This window comes from Ctenopharyngodon idella, chromosome 11 (genome assembly GCF_019924925.1).
Source record: "Ctenopharyngodon idella isolate HZGC_01 chromosome 11, HZGC01, whole genome shotgun sequence".
Classification (NCBI taxonomy): Eukaryota; Metazoa; Chordata; class Actinopteri; order Cypriniformes; family Xenocyprididae; genus Ctenopharyngodon; species Ctenopharyngodon idella.
In genome coordinates this window covers 26,706,419-26,725,708 of record NC_067230.1, presented here as the reverse complement: position 1 = coordinate 26,725,708, position 19,290 = coordinate 26,706,419, and the positions used below count along the sequence as shown (strand labels likewise).

Sequence of the window (19,290 nt, the reverse complement as noted above, 5' to 3'; positions counted from 1 at the left end):
AAAAAACATATTTTTCACATATTAAGCATATATTCGTAGGTAGGCTACTTTTTTGCCCTGGTCACCTTCAGTAAGATGAAAACATCTTTAAAAAGAAAATGTTGATGATGTTAAGATGTTTATTTTAAAAAAACATTATGTAAATATATTTTCCATAAAATTTGAATAATTGAGATGATTGAGTCATTTTATTTGAATTAAATTACTTTTGCACATGACAACCCAAGAGGTTAATTCAACATTAGTAAACATGTTTTGGACTGATTTACAACTATTAAACCTTCTGTGTATAGATACACGACAAAATAAGAAATAAACAAGAGTATTTTCATAGAATGAATAGGTATTTATTAAAAAAAAATACACACGTTGGTCGTGCATTTACTTATACATAAAGTCAGCGAAGCTTTTGGGGTGCATGTACGTGACTAGGTGATTGATGTCTATGGAGGAGTATTTGTATGTTCCTAATGATCCTAAATCCCAGCTGTTCATTATACGCATGCGTGTAAAAGTACCGCAGGTCTTGACGCGCATGCGCATTGTAAAGCTTTACGCGCATGCGCAGTGTCGCGCGGTTTTGGGCCGAATCTTTATTGCGAAGCGGAATGTTGTCCTTCGAAGGAGTTTAAATAAAGAGCCGGATCTTTTGAATTTAAAGGTAAAGGGGAAGTGTTTAGCTGTGGTGTGCTGTGTGAGGCACAATCATTTGGCTCTAATATTGTGCTATTTGTACTTTTTACTGCTTTTATTTTTTATATTAGCATTAGATAGCATGTCAGCTTAGCCGAACACTGAAATGTCACCCATCTGAAAACATCTGAACCATGTGTTTATGGCATCACATTTAGCTTATATAGTTAAATATTTGTTGTTTGCATAGTTTGTTCTTGTTATGGAGATAAAAATCATCTAATTGCACTTTTATCTTGCCTTCTAAATTGTTATATATCGTGTACATTTGTTTCCTTATCTTATACTTGAAATAAACAGGCTAAAATGTCTCCCCTTCAGTTATAATGACACACCTCATGTACTGTCATTGTTTACAATTTATTTGTCTAAATATTCATGTGCTTTTAGAGACGTTATGACATATGAGATGTTATTAAACATATAGTCACTGTGCACAAATAGGTCTTTGCCAAGGCATGTACTTTATTTAGGAATAGGAAAGGAATATTTTACTCAAAAATCAATTTGAGGTCATCTTTGAGCACAATGTGAAGCAATAAAGTACTTTTTGAGCTGATATTTTCTTCAAAATGTATCACACTGCAAAAAATTAAATTTTTACAAATATTTTACAAATATATAGAAATTCTTGAATTGGTATAATAAGAAGAAAGGACATAGGATATTGTCTTTTTATGTTCTGAAAAAATGCTTAAAACAAGATAAAAAGATGTCAATGGGGTAAGAAAAATAAACTTAATCTAAAGGTGAAAAAATATATTTTTTCTTACCCCACTGACAAATATTATTCTCGTTTTAAGTATAAACTCCCTTTTTCCAGTACAGTTATCTTAACATTCTTAAAACAAGATACATTTACTTGAGAAGCAAAATGAGTTTATTGATATTAAGTCCGGTTTTCTGGAAAATGTATCAAAATTAAGTAAGTTTATCCTTGAAAAAAAAAAAAAACTTTCTGTGGGGCAAGAAAAATAAATTTAATTCAAAGGGAAAACAATATTTTTCTTAGCCAATTGACAGCTTTTTTTCTTGTTTTAAGCATAAACTCAGTTAATTTTGGTATTTTTTTCTGCATTTTCTTCTTGTCCACCTCTACAGGTATAAGATGGAGCTCCCAAACTACAGTCGACAGCTCATGCAGCAACTGCATGCTTTACGAAAAGAGAAGCAGTTCTGCGACTGCTCCATCCTGGTGGGCGAGACTCCCCACCCCGCTCACAAACTAGTGCTGGCAGCCTCCAGTATGCTATTTAAGTCTGTTCTGGAAGGTTCTGACACCATCTCCATCGACATAGATTTACTCTCCTCTCAAGAGTTTTCCTCTCTTCTGGACATGGTGTACACTGGTAAACTGCCTCCCGGGAAGCACAACTTCACCCGACTCATAGCTGCTGCCGACAGCCTGCAGATGTTTGATGTGGCTGTTGGTTGTAAGAACATTCTCACTGACCTCATGAAGCAGACTTCTGTGGAAACTAAGACAGAGGCGTTGAACTCTCAATTAATAAAACACGAGGAGCAATCTAAATCTGAGCAGCTTAAAAGGGAGAAGAAGAGTTTACAAGGTAAAGATTGAGTTATTAATGGATTGAGATCACTTCATTCAAGTGTTTTGTATGAATTATGTTTATTTCTATGTTCAGAGGACAGTGCAATTGAGCTGATCTCTCAAAATCAAGCTGGTATCACAAAGATCCTACAGAGTGGACGGTCATATGTTAAGGTTCTTGAGATCTGGGATACAATCTCCACAGAGGAGCGCCAGGTAAAATAGTAAAAAAGTGTTAAAAAAGGAATAATTCTGCTCTTCTTCTCACCAAAGCTGAATTAATTTGATTAAAATACAATATTGTGAAATATTATTTGTTTTAAAATAACTGTTTTTTTTTTATTGTTATTTTAATATATTCTAAAATGATATGTATTCCTATGATGGAAAGGATGAATTTTTAGCAGTCATTACTCTAGTCAGAAATGCTGATTTAGTGCTCATTTATTATCAATTATTATTGGTGCTCAGTTATTAATAATGGTTCTTATTATTATCAATGTTGAAAACATTTTGTTGCTTAATATTTATGTGGATACTGTGTTATTTTTTTAGGATTCTTTATTGAATAAAGAATTCAAAAGAACAGCATTTATTTGAAATATAAGTCTTTTGTAACATTATAAATGTATTTACTGTCACTTGAATCATTTTAATGCAACCTTGTTGAATAAAATATTTAATCTTATTTACCCCAAACCTTTAAATGGTTGTGTATCACAGTTTCCACAAAAATATTAAGCGGCGCAATTATTTTCAACATTGATAATAATAAGAAATGTTTCTTGAGCTCCAAATCAGCATATTAGAATGATTTCTGAAGGATCATGTGACACTGAAGACTGGAGTAATGATGCTGAAAATTCAGCTTTGATCACAGGAATAAATTACATTTTAAAATATATTACAATAGAAAAGTTATTTTAAATTGAAATAATACCTCAAAATAATACTGTTTTTTACAAGCCTTTGGCCGCCTGTGAAGTAATTCACTTCTTAACATACAGTATGTTGAAGATCTAAAGCATTTAGGACTCAGTTTCACAATTCAAATGTAGTATTGGATTCAGATTTGCCCCCTGATCTTCTGCAGGTCATTTTGGAGAGCTTCAGAGGAGATCCACCAGCAAATGAAGTTTACCAGCGGCTGCTAAATCTTGTGAAAGTTGAGAGAGTTCTGTCAGCTCAAACAGTCCTTGCTTTGTTAGAACAGCTAAAATGTTTAAATCCTGATCCAGGATCAGTTCTGGAAGAGCAGGGAAATGAGAGCTGCCCTGAGCCAAAAGGTAAACTCACCTGAGTTAAAGTGGGGAGTGTTGAATCATGGGATATTAATAGGATACGAAAATGACTAAATATTTAAGGCAGAATTTGCTTGACTTTGAGTGATTGTACAACTCGTCCTGTGATCTGTTTATCCACAGATGTTCGGTGTTCTGGTGAGCTTTTAGACCATGTATCAGAACTAACTCATCACCTCTCCAGTGTTAACAACCTCTCAGAGCTTTTGACCAATGCAGTGAACAGATGTACCAATGATATGGAAAAAGAGGTAAATTTATCCCTTACAGTTTGTTATATAAAACAATACAGCAGTACGCATTAATCATACTATAATTTGTTATAGTATACTACATTCAAAAGTTTCAGGTTTGTAAAGGTTTTTTTTATGTTTTTTAAAAGAAATCTCTTATGCTTACCAAGGCTGCATTTATTTAATTAAAAATACAGTAAAAACAGTAATATGGTGAAATATTATTTCAATTTAAATTACTGGAATATATTTTAAAATGTAATTTATTCCTGTGATGCAAAGCTGAATTTTCAGCATCATTACTCCAGTCTTCAGTGTCATTAAAATATGCTGATTTGGTGCTCAAGAAACATTTCTTACTATTATTATCAATGTTATCAATTGTCTTTACTGTCAGTTTTGATTAGTTTAATGCATCCTTACTGAATAAAAGTTTTAATTTCTTAAAAAACAAACAAACCCAAAAAAACCTTTCTGACCCCAAACTGTATGTGTCTGTTCTTCTTAAGGCAGTGCTTCAGTGCTGTTGTTCTCCATCATCTGTGGAAGTGGTGGAAAGGTTGTTATGTAAAGTCAGAGAGAAGGCCATAAGTGAAGAAACATTTCTGAACCTGCTCAATGAGGTGAAGGAAAGCTCCTCTGATCTGCTTCAACTTCTGGAAGCCCTGAAAGACGCAAGGGGTACGCACAGCAAAAACATCTGATCCGTTTCATCATACAGCATATTCCTTCTGATGACTGCTACTTTTTCAGGTAACACAGCAGACGACAGCAGTGGGATGGATTTGTTGAGAATATATCAGAACAGACTCATCAAGCTGAATCTGGACCTCCAGCTCATCGAACAGAGCCTTAAAATGGGTCCTGACATGCCTGCAAATGAGAGAAAGGTACCCTGTGTTGCATTACAAAATGATTTTTTAGTAGTGGATTCAATGCAAGGAACCATTTTTAACAGAATTGTGTCCATTCAGTGTATTGAAGCCCTGCTGGGACCAAAAGGAGATGGCAAAGTGGTTGAAAGGCTGATATCTGCAGCTTTGGACGGTTCACTGCAGGCGGTGACTGTATGGAGGCTTCTCCTGTGGACAGAGACACACAGTCCAGAGCTGGGGCTCCTCATGCAAGAGCTCAAGGAGAAACAAGACGCACAAAAACTTCTCCAAACCAGTGAGTGTCAAACAGCTTTTAAATCAACACGCTGCTTTTGGTCACTACTGTTCAACTGCTATTCTCTGAATGTGTGTGAATTTGGAAAAATTATTTTTATTTTGTTTATTGTTTTTTTTAGTTAAAGACATAGATGTGCTCTTCCGGCACAAATCAGTTATTCTGGAAACAGTCACTGACACTACCCTGCTCGAACAGGGTTTGGACGCAAAGGATCATGGAACAGAGCGATTTGCTGAGGTAAGAAATGGAGAATAATATATTAAAATTATGGTCTGCGTACTCATACTAAATGGTGGACAAGCAGTATATACAGGTGCTGGTCATATAATTAGAATATCATCAAAAAGTTGATTTATTTCACTAATTCCATTCAAAAAGTGAAACTTGTATATTATATTCATTCATTACACACAGACTGATATATTTCAAATGTTTATTTCTTTTAATTTTGATGATTATAACTGACAACTAAGGAAAATCCCAAATTCAGTATCTCAGAAAATTAGAATATTACTTAAGACCAATACAAAGAAAGGATTTTTAGAAATCTTGGCCAACTGAAAAGTATGAACATGAAAAGTATGAGCATGTACAGCACTCAATACTTAGTTGGGGCTCCTTTTGCCTGAATTACTGCAGCAATGCGGCGTGGCATGGAGTCGATCAGTCTGTGGCACTGCTCAGGTGTTATAAGAGCCCAGGTTGCTCTGATAGTGGCCTTCAGCTCTTCTGCATTGTTGGGTCTGGCATATCGCATCTTCCTCTTCACAATACCCCATAGATTTTCTATGGGGTTAAGGTCAGGTGAGTTTGCTGGCCAATTAAGAACAGGGATACCATGGTCCTTAAACCAGGTACTGGTAGCTTTGGCACTGTGTGTAGGTGCCAAGTCCTGTTGGAAAATGAAATCTGCATCTCCATAAAGTTGGTCAGCAGCAGGAAGCATGAAGTGCTCTAAAACTTCCTGGTATACGGCTGCGTTGACCTTGGACCTCAGAAAACACAGTGGACCAACACCAGCAGATGACATGGCACCCCAAACCATCACTGACTGTGGAAACTTTACACTGGACCTCAAGCAACGTGGATTGTGTGCCTCTCCTCTCTTCCTCCAGACTCTGGGACCCTGATTTCCAAAGGAAATTCAAAATTTACTTTCATCAGAGAACATAACTTTGGACCACTCAGCAGCAGTCCAGTCCTTTTTGTCTTTAGCCCAGGCGAGATGCTTCTGACGCTGTCTGTTGTTCAAGAGTGGCTTGACACAAGGAATGCGACAGTTGAAACCCATGTCTTGCATACGTCTGTGCGTAGTGGTTCTTGAAGCACTGACTCCAGCTGCAGTCCACTCTTTGTGAATCTCCCCCACATTTTTGAATGGGTTTTGTTTCACAATCCTCTCCAGGGTGCGGTTATCCCTATTGCTTGTACACTTTTTTCTACCATATGTTTTCCTTCCCTTTGCCTCTCTATTAATGTGCTTGGACACAGAGCTCTGTGAACAGCCAGCCTCTTTTGCAATGACCTTTTGTGTCTTGTCCTCCTTGTGCAAGGTGTCAATGGTCATCTTTTGGACAACTGTCAAGTCAGCAGTCTTCCCCATGATTGTGTAGCCTACAGAGCTAGACTGAGAGACCATTTAAAGGCCTTTGCAGGTGTTTTGAGTTAATTAGCTGATTAGAGTGTGGCACCAGGTGTCTTCAATATTGAACCTTTTCACAATATTCTAATTTTCTGAGATACTGAATTTGGGATTTTCCTTAGTTGTCAGTTATAATCATCAAAATTAAAAGAAATAAACATTTGAAATATATCAGTCTGTGTGTAATGAATGAGTATAATATACAAGTTTCACTTTTTGAATGGAATTAGTGAAATAAATCAACTTTTTGATGATATTCTAATTATATGACCAGCACCTGTGTGTATATATATATATATATATATATATATATATATATATATATATATATATATATATAAGTTTGTGTTTACATAATATATGTATAATATATGTGTGTGCATGTATATATTTAACAAAATATATATGTATATATATATACATTACTCACAGGCTTTGTATTTCCAAAAGATTTTTGTGTGCTGCCGAGGAGCAAATATACAATATATAAAATAAAATATAACATTACATAACATTATTTCTGTGTGTCCTAGTTTCTCCAGAGCTGTCGGAGTGCTGATGGTGAGCTGGAGTCAGTACAGCAGACTGTCGAGAGAGTTTTGAGTCGTGACTCAGAGTTTGCCAGTTCACTGTGCCAGCTGCTGTCTGCCAACCCTCAGCTGACCACTCTCATGAAACACCTCAAACATACTGGTGAAGGACTTCACAGAACATAGATGTTTCTGTCCATGTGATGATATGATAGTTTGGCATTGCATTTAAACCGTAACAAACCTTTACTTTGTGTCTATATTGAAAACAGGGACCTCTGTCAGATTCTGACTGTCCTGCGAAATCTGAGGTAGAGCAAGAAGGATCAACTGCAGACTCTGAGGATGATGATGGGGAAGACTCCAAAACAAAAGTCAAAAGGAAGGCTGTGCCTGTGTCTTACCGCTGTGAGTGGTGTAATAAAACGTTTGACTTTAAGTGCCGTTTGATAAAGCATAAGAAAGGCTGTGCCCTCGCGCCGGGGAAGGAGCAGCGCTGCTCAGAGTGTTCAATGGCGTTTCCAACGCTCAAGAGCCTTCACCAGCACTGCATGGAAGCCCACGGCGGCCCCCCGGCTAAGAAGAAGAAAACAGAAGAAGTACCATGTGACATGTGCCCCAAGACCTTCAAACACTCTTCAGGTGGGTGATGAGCGTTTTCAAGACTTTGAAACACTGGTTGTTAATGCATGTGCTCCAGACATGTTGAGCTGTGGTGCTCATACGGGTGATGCAGATTCGAAACTGGCCTGCAACTTGGTCTTGATCCCATTCCTTTTCTCTTTTAAATAATAATTTAGTGTCTCGATTATGATGTAAAAAGTACTTGTACAAGCTATTATTCTAACTTAATTTGTAATTAGTACTATAATAAAATTTATATTATATTTAACTTTAATAACAGCAGCAGCAATAATAATAATGATAATTGTTGTTAAAATTAAATGTAAAAATTATTTTTAAATATGTTTATATTATTAATTACTAATTAAATGATAATAATAATTCAGCTTTAATAAACTGTTGTAATTAAAACAAAATACTAATATAAATATTGTTATAGTATTAATTATGAAATGAAATTTTTAATAATTTTAATTTAAAAATTAATTAATAAATAATAATATTATTAATGTTATTATTTTATACTGTTGTTAACAGTAACTTTACTGTTGTTAAAGCTAAATACTAATATAAATTGTATATTATTAATTATTAATTAACTGCAAATAATAATAATAACTACAAAAAGAATATTTATTTACTAATAATAATTTATAATAAAATAATATTATCAAGCTAATATTCTAATAGAAAAACTTGTTTATTTAATAATAATGTTGTTATTCAACATTAATAAACTGTTGTTAATAAAACAAAATACTAATATAAATATTGTTATATTATTTATGAATTAAATGCAAATAATAATAACAACAACAACAACTGCAACAATAATAATTAATTACTAATACAAATTACTAATAAAATTATATTTAATTATATTATTAAGCTAATATGTTAATGAAAACACTTGTTTATTTAATAATAATATTTATTATTATTAACGTTGTTATATTATTTTTATACTGTTATTAAAGTACTAATTATTACTATTAGTACTAAATACTAATATACATTTTGTTATATTATTAATTATTAATTAACTGCAAATAATAATAATATCTTCAAAATAATATTTATTTACTAATAAAAATGTGTAATAAAACTAATTAATATTATCATCAAGCTAATATGCTAATAAAAGCACTTGTTTATTTAATAATAATAATAATAATAAATACTAATATTATTTGCATTATTATTCATATCATTATTGGTATTATTATGGTAGTAATAATTAAATAAATAAACAAGCGTGTTCATTAGCGCATTCGTTTTTGCTATAGTATAAAAATTGGTATCAAGTATTATGATTCAATTTCCCTGGTATGAAATGTGAAAATGTTGTAAAAAAAACACTATATCACCATCTCTGAAAATACAATAAAAAAGAAAAATCGCACTTGTCTGAGGACATTTTTGGATATAAAATGAGCCTTAGACACAAATCACTCTTACATCGGCACTGTTTTATGATTTCAGTTCTTATATCTTTCAGGTCTGTTGTATCATAAACGCACCGAACATTTCGAGGAGAGGCCGTACGCGTGTGAGGAGTGTGGGGCGAAGTTTGCTGCCACCTCGTCCCTGAAGAACCACATGCGTCTACACACGGGAGAAAAACCCTTCCACTGCAAACACTGTGACATGAGCTTTTCTGTGGCCGCCGCTCTGTCGTACCACACCAAGAAGAAGCATGCCGAGGGTGGGGTGGTTTAAATGGCTTCTCTAATTATTATATCAGGCTTTTGTGAGGAAACCAGCATGACAACATTCTGCAAATTCTGCATTTGCAGGTAAAATGTACTGCTGTCAATACTGCTCAGCCTCATTCGCGCAGTCCATCGAACTGACGCGTCACGTCCGCACGCACACCGGAGACAAACCGTATGTCTGCAGGGAATGCGGGAAAGGCTTCAAACAAGCCAATGGACTATCCGTCCATCTCCAGAACTTTCACAGTAAGCACCTCCACATGAGTCCCATGATATATTTCACTCTCTACACAAGCTAAACTACTTTTCTGTCCCTTTAGACATTACAGAACCACATGACTGCCAGAAATGCCGGGTGAGTTTCTCTTCTCTGGACGAGCTCCGACAGCACATCCAGGAGGTGCATCCGAAAGAGCTGCACCAGTGTCCCGAATGCAGCAAGATCTTCAACAGCGAAGCCAATCTGGAGAAACACATGAACATTCATGACGGCAACAAACCCTACAGCTGCAAGATGTGCAAAAAGTCCTATCAGGCAAGAACAGTAAACTTGATTTGCTGAATGTAGGATTCTTAGTATAGAATGATAGGATTATTTCTCTCCAATAGAAAGTTGTTTCCATGTTACTCTCTTTTTGTGCAATTTGCTTATAGGCAATGCTTTGCATGAAATAAGTAAGTACAGTGACCCAAAAATATATTTTGACACTTAAAATGCACATAAAATATATAAATGCTATTGCATTAAATACAAAATATCAACAATTTACATTTATTTTAAATATAGCACAAGCACACATTTTTTCAGCAAAATATATAATATAATATAATATACACAACTGTTCAAACATTTGGGGTCATTTATTTTTCATTAGTCTCTTATGCTTACCGAGGCTAGAATTATTTGATCAAAAATATAGTAAAAACAGTAATATCGTGAAATATTATTACAATTTAAAATAAATGTTTTCTGTTTGAATATATTTTAAAATATAATTTATTCCTCTGAATACATTTCTTACATTTCTTATTATTATAATACATTTTTTTTCCAGGATTATTTGATGAACATTATATTATTAAAAAATTATTTGTAATATTTATATAATATAAAATATAAGTATACATTATTTTAATATATATTCATATATTAATCATATAATTTTTACTTAGACTTTTGTTATTTATATAAATATTACAAATGTTTTTAATAATAAATAATTATTATTTTATTTAATTTTTTTATTTGTATATATTATAATATTATATATATAATTTAAATAATTGAAATTTATATTTTATATTATATAAATATTACAAATAGTTTGATAATAATAAATAATTATATATATATTATAATATCATATATATATAATTTAAATAGTTGATAAATTTTAATTAAATAATTTAAATAATTGATACTTATATTTTATATAATTATATATATATATATATATATATATAATAAAAATAATAAGTAATAATTATATATATATGTATATATATATATGTGTGTGTGTGTGTGTATATATATGTACTAGTATAAATATTGTTATAGTATTAATTATGAATTAAATGGAAATAATATTAACAACCGTAACAATAATAATTAATTACTAAAAAAAAAAAATAATAATTTTAATTTAAAAATTAATTTTATATATATATATATATATATATATATATATATATATATATATATAAACATTTTACTTCAAAAATGTTACCATTTTGTTTCTGTTTCGTCTGTTTCAGACGCTCTCTGGTCTGTGGTACCATAATCGCACTGCCCACCCTGAGAGCGCCTCTGCCCAGGGTAACAAACACATCAAATCTCTGCTGCCGTGTGACAAGTGTGACAAGACATTTAGCAACCGAAATAGTCTGTTAAAACACCAGATAACCAATCACACAGGTAAGGAATGACCACTAAGTTAGTATTAACTAACCATTGATACTGTTACAGTTTGTTACAGTTACAATGTACTAGTATTGATTGTGTGTATGTGTGTGTGTGTTGTTTAGAAGTGCGCTTGTGGAAGTGTGTGAACTGTGACAGCACTCTGACGAGCGAGCAGGAGCTGCAGCAGCACGTCTGCAGCGGACAGTCGAGTCAGGCCAGCTCTGTGTTCAGCTGTATGGTCTGCTCTCTCCACTTCCCCTCAGAGCCTGAGTTCCAGCAGCACTTCCTGTCCAAGCACCTGCAGCTCATGCAAGAGGAAGCGCAGACACAGGCCTCCAGTTCTCAAACGGTGACGCCCCAAACCTCCTACAATGACCCGTCAAAAATTAGACAATGTGCATTTATTTGTGGGAAGTGAAATTGAATGTAATCTGCAGTGCAATTACAGTTTAAAGGATTATAATTTACTCTTTTATAGCAATTTCCTAATTATAATAATAAAAATATATAATTTAATAAATAAATACATATATATATATATAGTACATCACACCTAAATTTATTTTTTGACAAAAACTCTTAAAATGGACGCAAGTAGATAAAGTGCAATTAACACTTAATGTGTATGTTGGATGTTTTATTTCCACTATTCTGAAAGAAGAAAATTAGAGAAGCAAAATAGCCCAAAATAGTGTCTTGCCTTAAATAATATTTCACTACAAACAAAAAGAGGCTTAACTGAGGTTTTCTTGACTCATTCCAGGTGATTCAGTGTGAGGATACAGCCGGTCAAGAGGCGGAGCAAGTGATTAGCCTCGACCAATCCCGGATTGAGGGGTCACCGCAGGTGTTCGTCGCTCTAGGTGATCAACAGGAAACTCCCAGCGGCTCTGGAATCGTGGCCGTGAGCATGGAAGATCTTCTGAACGGCACGGTCACACTCATCTGTGAAGAGGGTCAGTGAAGCAGATGGGTTTATGACCATGATTTTTCTTTGAGATGGCATGCTGATGTTCCTTTTTACACTGATTTACACAGTGTACTAAAGGCTTCAGCCTTCATGTGACTTTGTTTTTGTGCAAGAATGTATGATTTTTAATGAACACAGTCTCTGGATCATTTGATTTGTTTTCCTCTGCTGGAAGAGGCTATACGTACACAAGCATGCAAAATCCATGGTAAAAATAGGCTCAATATGACGTCTGTGTCTTCAGTACAGCCTGAATCTTTTTTGATTGCATTGCATTGCATTATGAACTATGTTCTCTGGGTCTTTATTTATTTATTGAACATATTCTGACAAGCACAAACTGATTTTAATAGCGAAAACACTCATTTGAATTTGTTTTCCAACACAGTATCTACCTCCAATCAAGCATCATGTTCAGAGATGAGTTTGTGTTTCTGATGGGCTTTGGTAAATGAGACTTTGGACCGTTTCAGAATGCTTTACTATTCATTTACAGAGTGTCTATTTACAAGTATAAATAGCTCGCCTTGCTTTCCTGCTAAAAATAATGACCAAGCTGACTTCATTTCTACATCCGTGTATAAATCTGATGAATGTAATTTTAAATAAATCATGGGAAAATTTAAAGAAAACATTTACTTTGTATAATAAGTGTAAATAGAAAATTAATTTATATTATAAGTACGACATCAGCAGATAAAACATGTGACAAGTCTTTTTGTAAATAATGCTTGTTTGATAATGTTTATTTTACAGAAATTGACAAAGCATTGAGTAAAAACAATCATTCACTGTTCATAAGAACGATCACGCCAACCCTCAAATACATTTCATACAGTACAGAGTAAAATACTCCTATTTTGTAGTTCATATGCCAATAATTCACAGACAACCCTGAGTCATTGTTTTCTACATTCATAGGTGTAGCTTTAAAATCTTATAACCTGACCACATTGTGCAGTTACATAAAAAACTTGCACTGTCAAATCAATACAGTAAACAGTCTGTATTAAACTGAGTCCATGACACTGCACATAACAGTTATACTAGTCTAGTGTGTGTTAAAATGCAGCACACAAATAATACAGGCATATATAAACACAAGAGATGGAACAAATAATCTCTAGTTATGTGCCACATAATGAAAAGACATAAACTGATACTGACTTTACAAATAAAGCTTTGAACTAAGCATCAGATGCCCATATTAATGTGCTCATTTTACTGTCCAGACTAAATATGCACAATATAACATTATCGGTCATTATCATTATCATTGGATGCAGATATTACTAGTGCTTATATTTAGACTGAAGCTTACATAGTTTTCTTAAAATAACACAAAACATATTTGTTGTCAGCCATAATAAAAATAAATATTGGGAAGTACAGTAAAATGTTCTCATTGCATCTCAAGTCCAGACAAAGAAAAAAAAAGTCAAAATAACTAATTTTTCTGTCATGTTGTTCAGGAAAGTATCATACAGAGGAAGGCACACAATCAAAAGCTACTGCAACATGAACAAACTGAACTACAGCTCTGTAAAATCATGCAAAACTCACAAGGATGAGGTTGAAATAAGAGAAGAACATGACAATGATATACCTAAAACATTTGCAAGTTTTATATTAATACAATAAGCATATTCTTGCAATGCAAACAGCAATTTTGTTCATTTTCCCAGTGCCATGAGGCTCCCTATTCAGCAGTGCATAGGAAAAAACATAAAAATGTGTCCTCTGTGAAGCACAACCAGTTGCTTGTATTAGATTATGAAAAATATGCAAATATAGAATTACTAATTTACAATGTTCAAGCAAGTCCTCAAGAAAAAAATATCAGTAGTCAGCATTCAATTAGAAAGTGAGCATCAGTACACCATACTCATTATGAAGGTAAAACATTCTTTTTTTCTTTTCTTTTTTTTTTTGTAAATATTGAAAATATGCAAATATATTTTCAGTGCATAGTCCTTGGGTTTACAAAATCCCTGGTAAATAAAGGTGTCAAAACAAATCACAAGGACACGCAGGATCACATGATTATAAACAGCTAATTTAATTCATTAAAATAACTATATGCACTTCGCTAACTGCCTTTAGTTGCTCACTTTTGTGGGAATGACCATATGATCACCGAAAGTGCTCTTCAAGGACGCAAAAATGCTATTAGACTATCGTATTTAATACAACAGTGGTTTTGGACTTTATAGTGACACCTACTGGTTTGGATGAATATTTGTAGTTTTCCTATCCCAGTAGAATCAAACTACACATACTGTTAGTATGATTGCAGGGCCTATCTCAACTGCTTGTATCTCTAAAGATGGACAATCACCAGATTACAGTACGTCACTTCTCAGACAATTTCACAATCTGCCAAACAAACAAGCGCCGACCAATGCCAACAGGAGTAACACACTGATCCAACAAAACCCGACAAAGTGTCTGTTGCCGTTGGTTGGCGTCTGCTGGTGCAGTGTGAACTGGCCTGAAAAGACTGCAAGTACACATAAAGTGTGCCATTTGGGACAGGGCAAAAATCCTATGTCAGTGAGCATCATTTAAAATGTCAAAAAGTGGTTTTAAAATGGAAGAAATTAAATCAAATGTCATCACGTTTGTTTCATGCTGTTTCTAAAGTTTCTAAAGCTCAGGGGCCTCATTTATAAAATGCACATTCAATCGGATTTGATTACATTATTGTGTTACCAAAAAATCCAACATTGTTGGAGGTAAATATAAAAAGACAATCACAATACGCATTAATATTATTATATGCACATATAAGCAACTTTTTTTGATAATTACGTCACTGAAATTTATTTATTAATTATATGATTTCCTGAAAAAATGTTATGTATTTATATTTATATATAGTTCAGTCATAAAAACTCTTCCGAGCAGCTGATTGGTTCTCTTAAAGCTGTCCACTTTGGCCAATCGATCTGGAATGCGTTTCCCAAAGCCAAATATGGTCGCAAGTTCCGTCGTTATCAACAGAGTCAAAGTCCCTTTAAGACAAGTCATTTCACTCGGCGGCCATCTTTAAAACGCCTCTCAGGCATGCAAGTGCAGCTCCTATCTCTTTGAATGGGGAAACATCAAATTCTCCAAAGCTGTTCGCCAAGCTATCGATTAAATTTCATATTTGAAATCCCCAATGAAATCTGACAACAACTGTCTCATAAATTTTGTTCCTAAACGCTCGATTCATGACAAAAAAAAAAAACAGTATTTTTCAGGCTGGATCAAGCTAATGAGTTTCAAACGGCTGCTGCAGCGACATGATGACTTTACCAATCGGCGATTGGCTCTTATTTAGAAGGCAGGACTTATTTCGCCATATTGCGTGTTGCACTTTCTCCCATTCAAAACGATACGAGTGCCGTGTCTTGTGTTATTCTATAGTCTTTGACAGAGTTCAACGGAATTTGCGATCATAGTTGTTTAAAGATGCTTTTGGGAAACGCACCCCTGTTTATTCTGTCTATTTATTTCAGTCCCGAACAGGCTCAACTCAGTGCATCGCGCCATGGGAATTTTCCTAGCCCTCCTCCCTCCCCAGCACCACCTGCCTAGATCTGGGGGTTCTCCCTACTTCCCTTGCAGCAGCTTGCATTCTATTCTGCGTATTTATGCGCATGTTTCAGCAGTAGCTTTCACTCATGCAGCAGCGTGGCAGATCTAATCTGCCAAGACTAAACCTATGTACATACCATTCTTATTAATAAATGCTGGTTAAATCTATTCAGAGAGTTGTCATGTGTATATATACGCACACTTGCCCATGATGATGAGCGTGATTTATAAAGTGCGATGCAATTAGGAACCTTTTTTGTGCATATGGACATTTTATAAAACATTCGTAGGAACATTTAGGAAATTGTTGTATGTTCCCATTTAGGGAACTTTATAAATGAGGCCCCAGATCCCTAAATAAGGCTTTAATTTGAGGCTTTAGTTTTCAACTAGTAATCTTCTTTTTGGGCAGGAAGGCACTAGTGATTTGGTTCATCACCACTAAGGCAGGAAAAAGTGGGAGGAGTAGGAAGATATACCAGATTATGCCTGTCACCGAAGCCTGAAACCAGTCTGTAAACATGGCTGACATGACCGTGATGGTGGCAAGCAGGTAGGCCACCAGGCCACAGGTGGCATGATACAATCTCCACCGAGAAAACGAGTAAGTGCTGATGAGTTTAGGGAACAGGAGAACGACGCCACATATCGCCTGCAGCACAGTAGCAGCCATCGTAGTGAGTCCCAGCAGGCTGTGCCAGGAAGTAAAGTGCGAATTCTCTTTTATGTTCTTACTGGCCACCATGAAGCAGAATCCTGTAGCGCCACACACCAGCAGCAGGGCCTGAAAGAACCAGTGCAGACGGACCTTCCACTTACGGGATTTGAAGCAGAACGGGGTGCCCTCAGCGGAGAAAAGTAGGATCCCTTCTGTCATGCACAGACAAAACTAAGACGGGAGAGAAAAGAGGACGTGTGTATCAAGTAAAACACAAATTTTTCTGCTTTTTTGGAAAGAGTCCAATATACAATACCACTCAAAAGTGAAAGAAGTCTCTTATGCTCATCGATGCTGCATTTGTTTGATCAAAAATACAGTAAAAGCAGTAATATAGTGAAATATTATCACAATTTTAAATAATTGTTTTATATTTGAATATATTTTAAAATGTAATTTAATACTGTAATGGCAAAGCTGAATTTTCAGCATCATTACTCCAGTCTTCAGTGTCACATGATCCTTTAGAAATCATTCTAATATGCTGATTTGCTGCTCAAGAAACATTTCTGATTATAATCAATGTTGAAAACAGTTCTGTTTTGTGGAAATGGTGTACTGTACGTGGGTCAGATTCTGAGAATGACCTCTGTCAGGTCATCACACCTCATTATTAGTACAGAAGTGAATGTGTTATGTTTGTCATCAAGGTCAGTGTAACCAGATTCTCATGGTAAAGCAGCTGAGGCTAATTCCATTGTCTTTGTGTTTCACCACACTCTATTCATTATTTACAAAAGACATATTTTATTCATTCCCTGAGAGGCTGAACGTCAATGAGACACTGCATTATTAAAAACTGCAGGAGTGACTATAAAAAAAAGACTTATGGCTAAAAACATAATGAATTGTATAATATCTTGTGTATTTGAATATATAAAAACGTACCCCAAGTGACATGCAGACAGGATGCCAAGAGAAGAGACCTGAAATTAATCAACACAGCATGATATTTAGAAATACTTTATATTCATATAATTTTTTTTAATCAATACTAAACCTTACATATGCTTAACGTCATTAGTTCATGTTCCTACTATAGAATTACCATACCATACCATAGTACATGTAAAAAAAACAAAAAAACAAAAAAAAACAGTAATAACATGGTACTTTTTTGTATTTTCATATATAGCTACAATGGTATTTACATGGTATTCCAATTTGGTATATCAAAAACAATTTGGTATATCTTTTAAAACATTGTAAAATGTCCAAAAATATCATAATAATTTTAATGTACGTTGAGATATACCATGGTAGTGAATGATTATTGTATTCACGCGCCAATATATTTCAAATAATACTATAAAAATACAACGGTGCGCTTCCAAAACATAGTACTACTATGGTAAACAAGGTACTTCTTGGTTTGTTGTGGAAATGTCTACTTTCGGTGTAGAAATGACACGGCACTTTCATTCATATATATACTCGTACATATTATTAAACCAAGTTCTGTAGGTTTATTATTAATCAGTCAGGAATTTTGCGTGCTACGTAATGTTTTAAATAAAGTTTTCCGAAAACTTTTTAACAATATGAAGTACCAGAGCTCTTCCATATTCTTGGACATGTATCGTGGTATTTTTTAACTACCATGTAAATGGCACTTAAATTTCAGTATTATGATTATCATCTATGTAACCTAGGTACTGCCACAGACTAGCATCATATATGTATCAAATATATACATGCAGATGTAAATATATGCAAAAGAAGTGAAATAACTCACTTGTTCCTGGTCTGGACAGTATGGATATGAGAATAAACAGGCCGAGTGAAATGATGTGCGCAGCGACCACAGACACTCTGCGCAGCCACACATAGAGCCAGAAGTCCCGCATCCCGAGCCCCTCTCCAACCGCACTGTACTCCACATCCGACGACGGGCGCATCCCGAGCGGCATTCCTGAGCAACTCAGATATTTACATTTAAGTCCAAAGTACACAACAGAACATGTATCTCAAGTGTCATTCCCACTGAGCTTCACAAATCCAGATTTATCCGGGATTTTTAGAACCGAAACGCCTAACATTTCAACTCGCTCGGTTTTAAAAAATACACTCACGGTAGGAAAGCTGTTATTCCTGTTTGGTGGTTGTGACAGTAAATAGAAACGCATTTCCTGGATAAGGATCCTACTACGGTAAAGGATTCTCTCTTAATATTCAGGAGCCATGCAGTTGCGATTGGAAGGTTACCAAGCAACGCGAACATGACTACATTAATATTCATAAGACGAGCGTTCACCATAGGACAGTAGCCGAGGAACGTCCGCATAGACTTTTTAATATTCAAAAAATACATGATACGTAACAGTAATCTACTTAATATTTATGAGCTAAGCTTTTGCCAGTATAATGGATGCGCAAGACATTTAAAAGTGAAAAAAAAAAAAAACAGTGCATGAAGACATCTAGAGGTGGACCGATGATCCGTTTTCACAGACAAAACCAACTTTTGTCATTTTTGTACACTTGGCAGAAAAGGTGTGGTGCTCTCACGTACAGGGTTCCACTCCTCTCTGACCAATGGATTTCCATTATTTTTCCCGCGTTTCATGATTACTGGATAGACTTTTTTTCTTTTTTTAAATAGATTTATAGACATTAAATTAAAAAATATCACATTCAAGCAGATTACATTTTAG

The 19,290-nt window shown here is 34.6% G+C and overlaps 2 protein-coding genes across 2 annotated transcripts; one reads left to right on the top strand and one right to left on the bottom strand.

Annotated features, from left to right (window-relative positions):
• The first annotated feature begins 549 nt into the window (after window positions 1-549).
• Window positions 550-12,970, top strand: zbtb40 (zinc finger and BTB domain containing 40). Its single transcript, XM_051911592.1, has 17 exons — window positions 550-661; window positions 1,795-2,261; window positions 2,340-2,461; window positions 3,339-3,531; window positions 3,670-3,797; window positions 4,289-4,460; window positions 4,533-4,669; window positions 4,754-4,949; window positions 5,071-5,189; window positions 7,128-7,288; window positions 7,396-7,766; window positions 9,247-9,453; window positions 9,545-9,709; window positions 9,784-9,998; window positions 11,219-11,378; window positions 11,489-11,715; window positions 12,130-12,970. The coding sequence occupies exons 2-17, from the start codon at window positions 1,802-1,804 to the stop codon at window positions 12,328-12,330; spliced, it is 3,234 nt and encodes a 1,077-aa protein (XP_051767552.1). The 5' UTR covers window positions 550-661; window positions 1,795-1,801; the 3' UTR covers window positions 12,331-12,970.
• Window positions 12,971-13,051: 81 nt separating this feature from the next.
• On the bottom strand, window positions 13,052-19,260 carry LOC127522045 (probable transmembrane reductase CYB561D1). The gene is made up of 4 exons (XM_051911590.1): window positions 18,709-19,260; window positions 18,372-18,548; window positions 17,525-17,562; window positions 13,052-16,807 (listed from the first exon to the last, which is right to left on the bottom strand). The coding sequence occupies exons 2-4, from the start codon at window positions 18,544-18,546 to the stop codon at window positions 16,304-16,306; spliced, it is 717 nt and encodes a 238-aa protein (XP_051767550.1). The 5' UTR covers window positions 18,547-18,548; window positions 18,709-19,260; the 3' UTR covers window positions 13,052-16,303.
• Window positions 19,261-19,290: the final 30 nt, after the last annotated feature.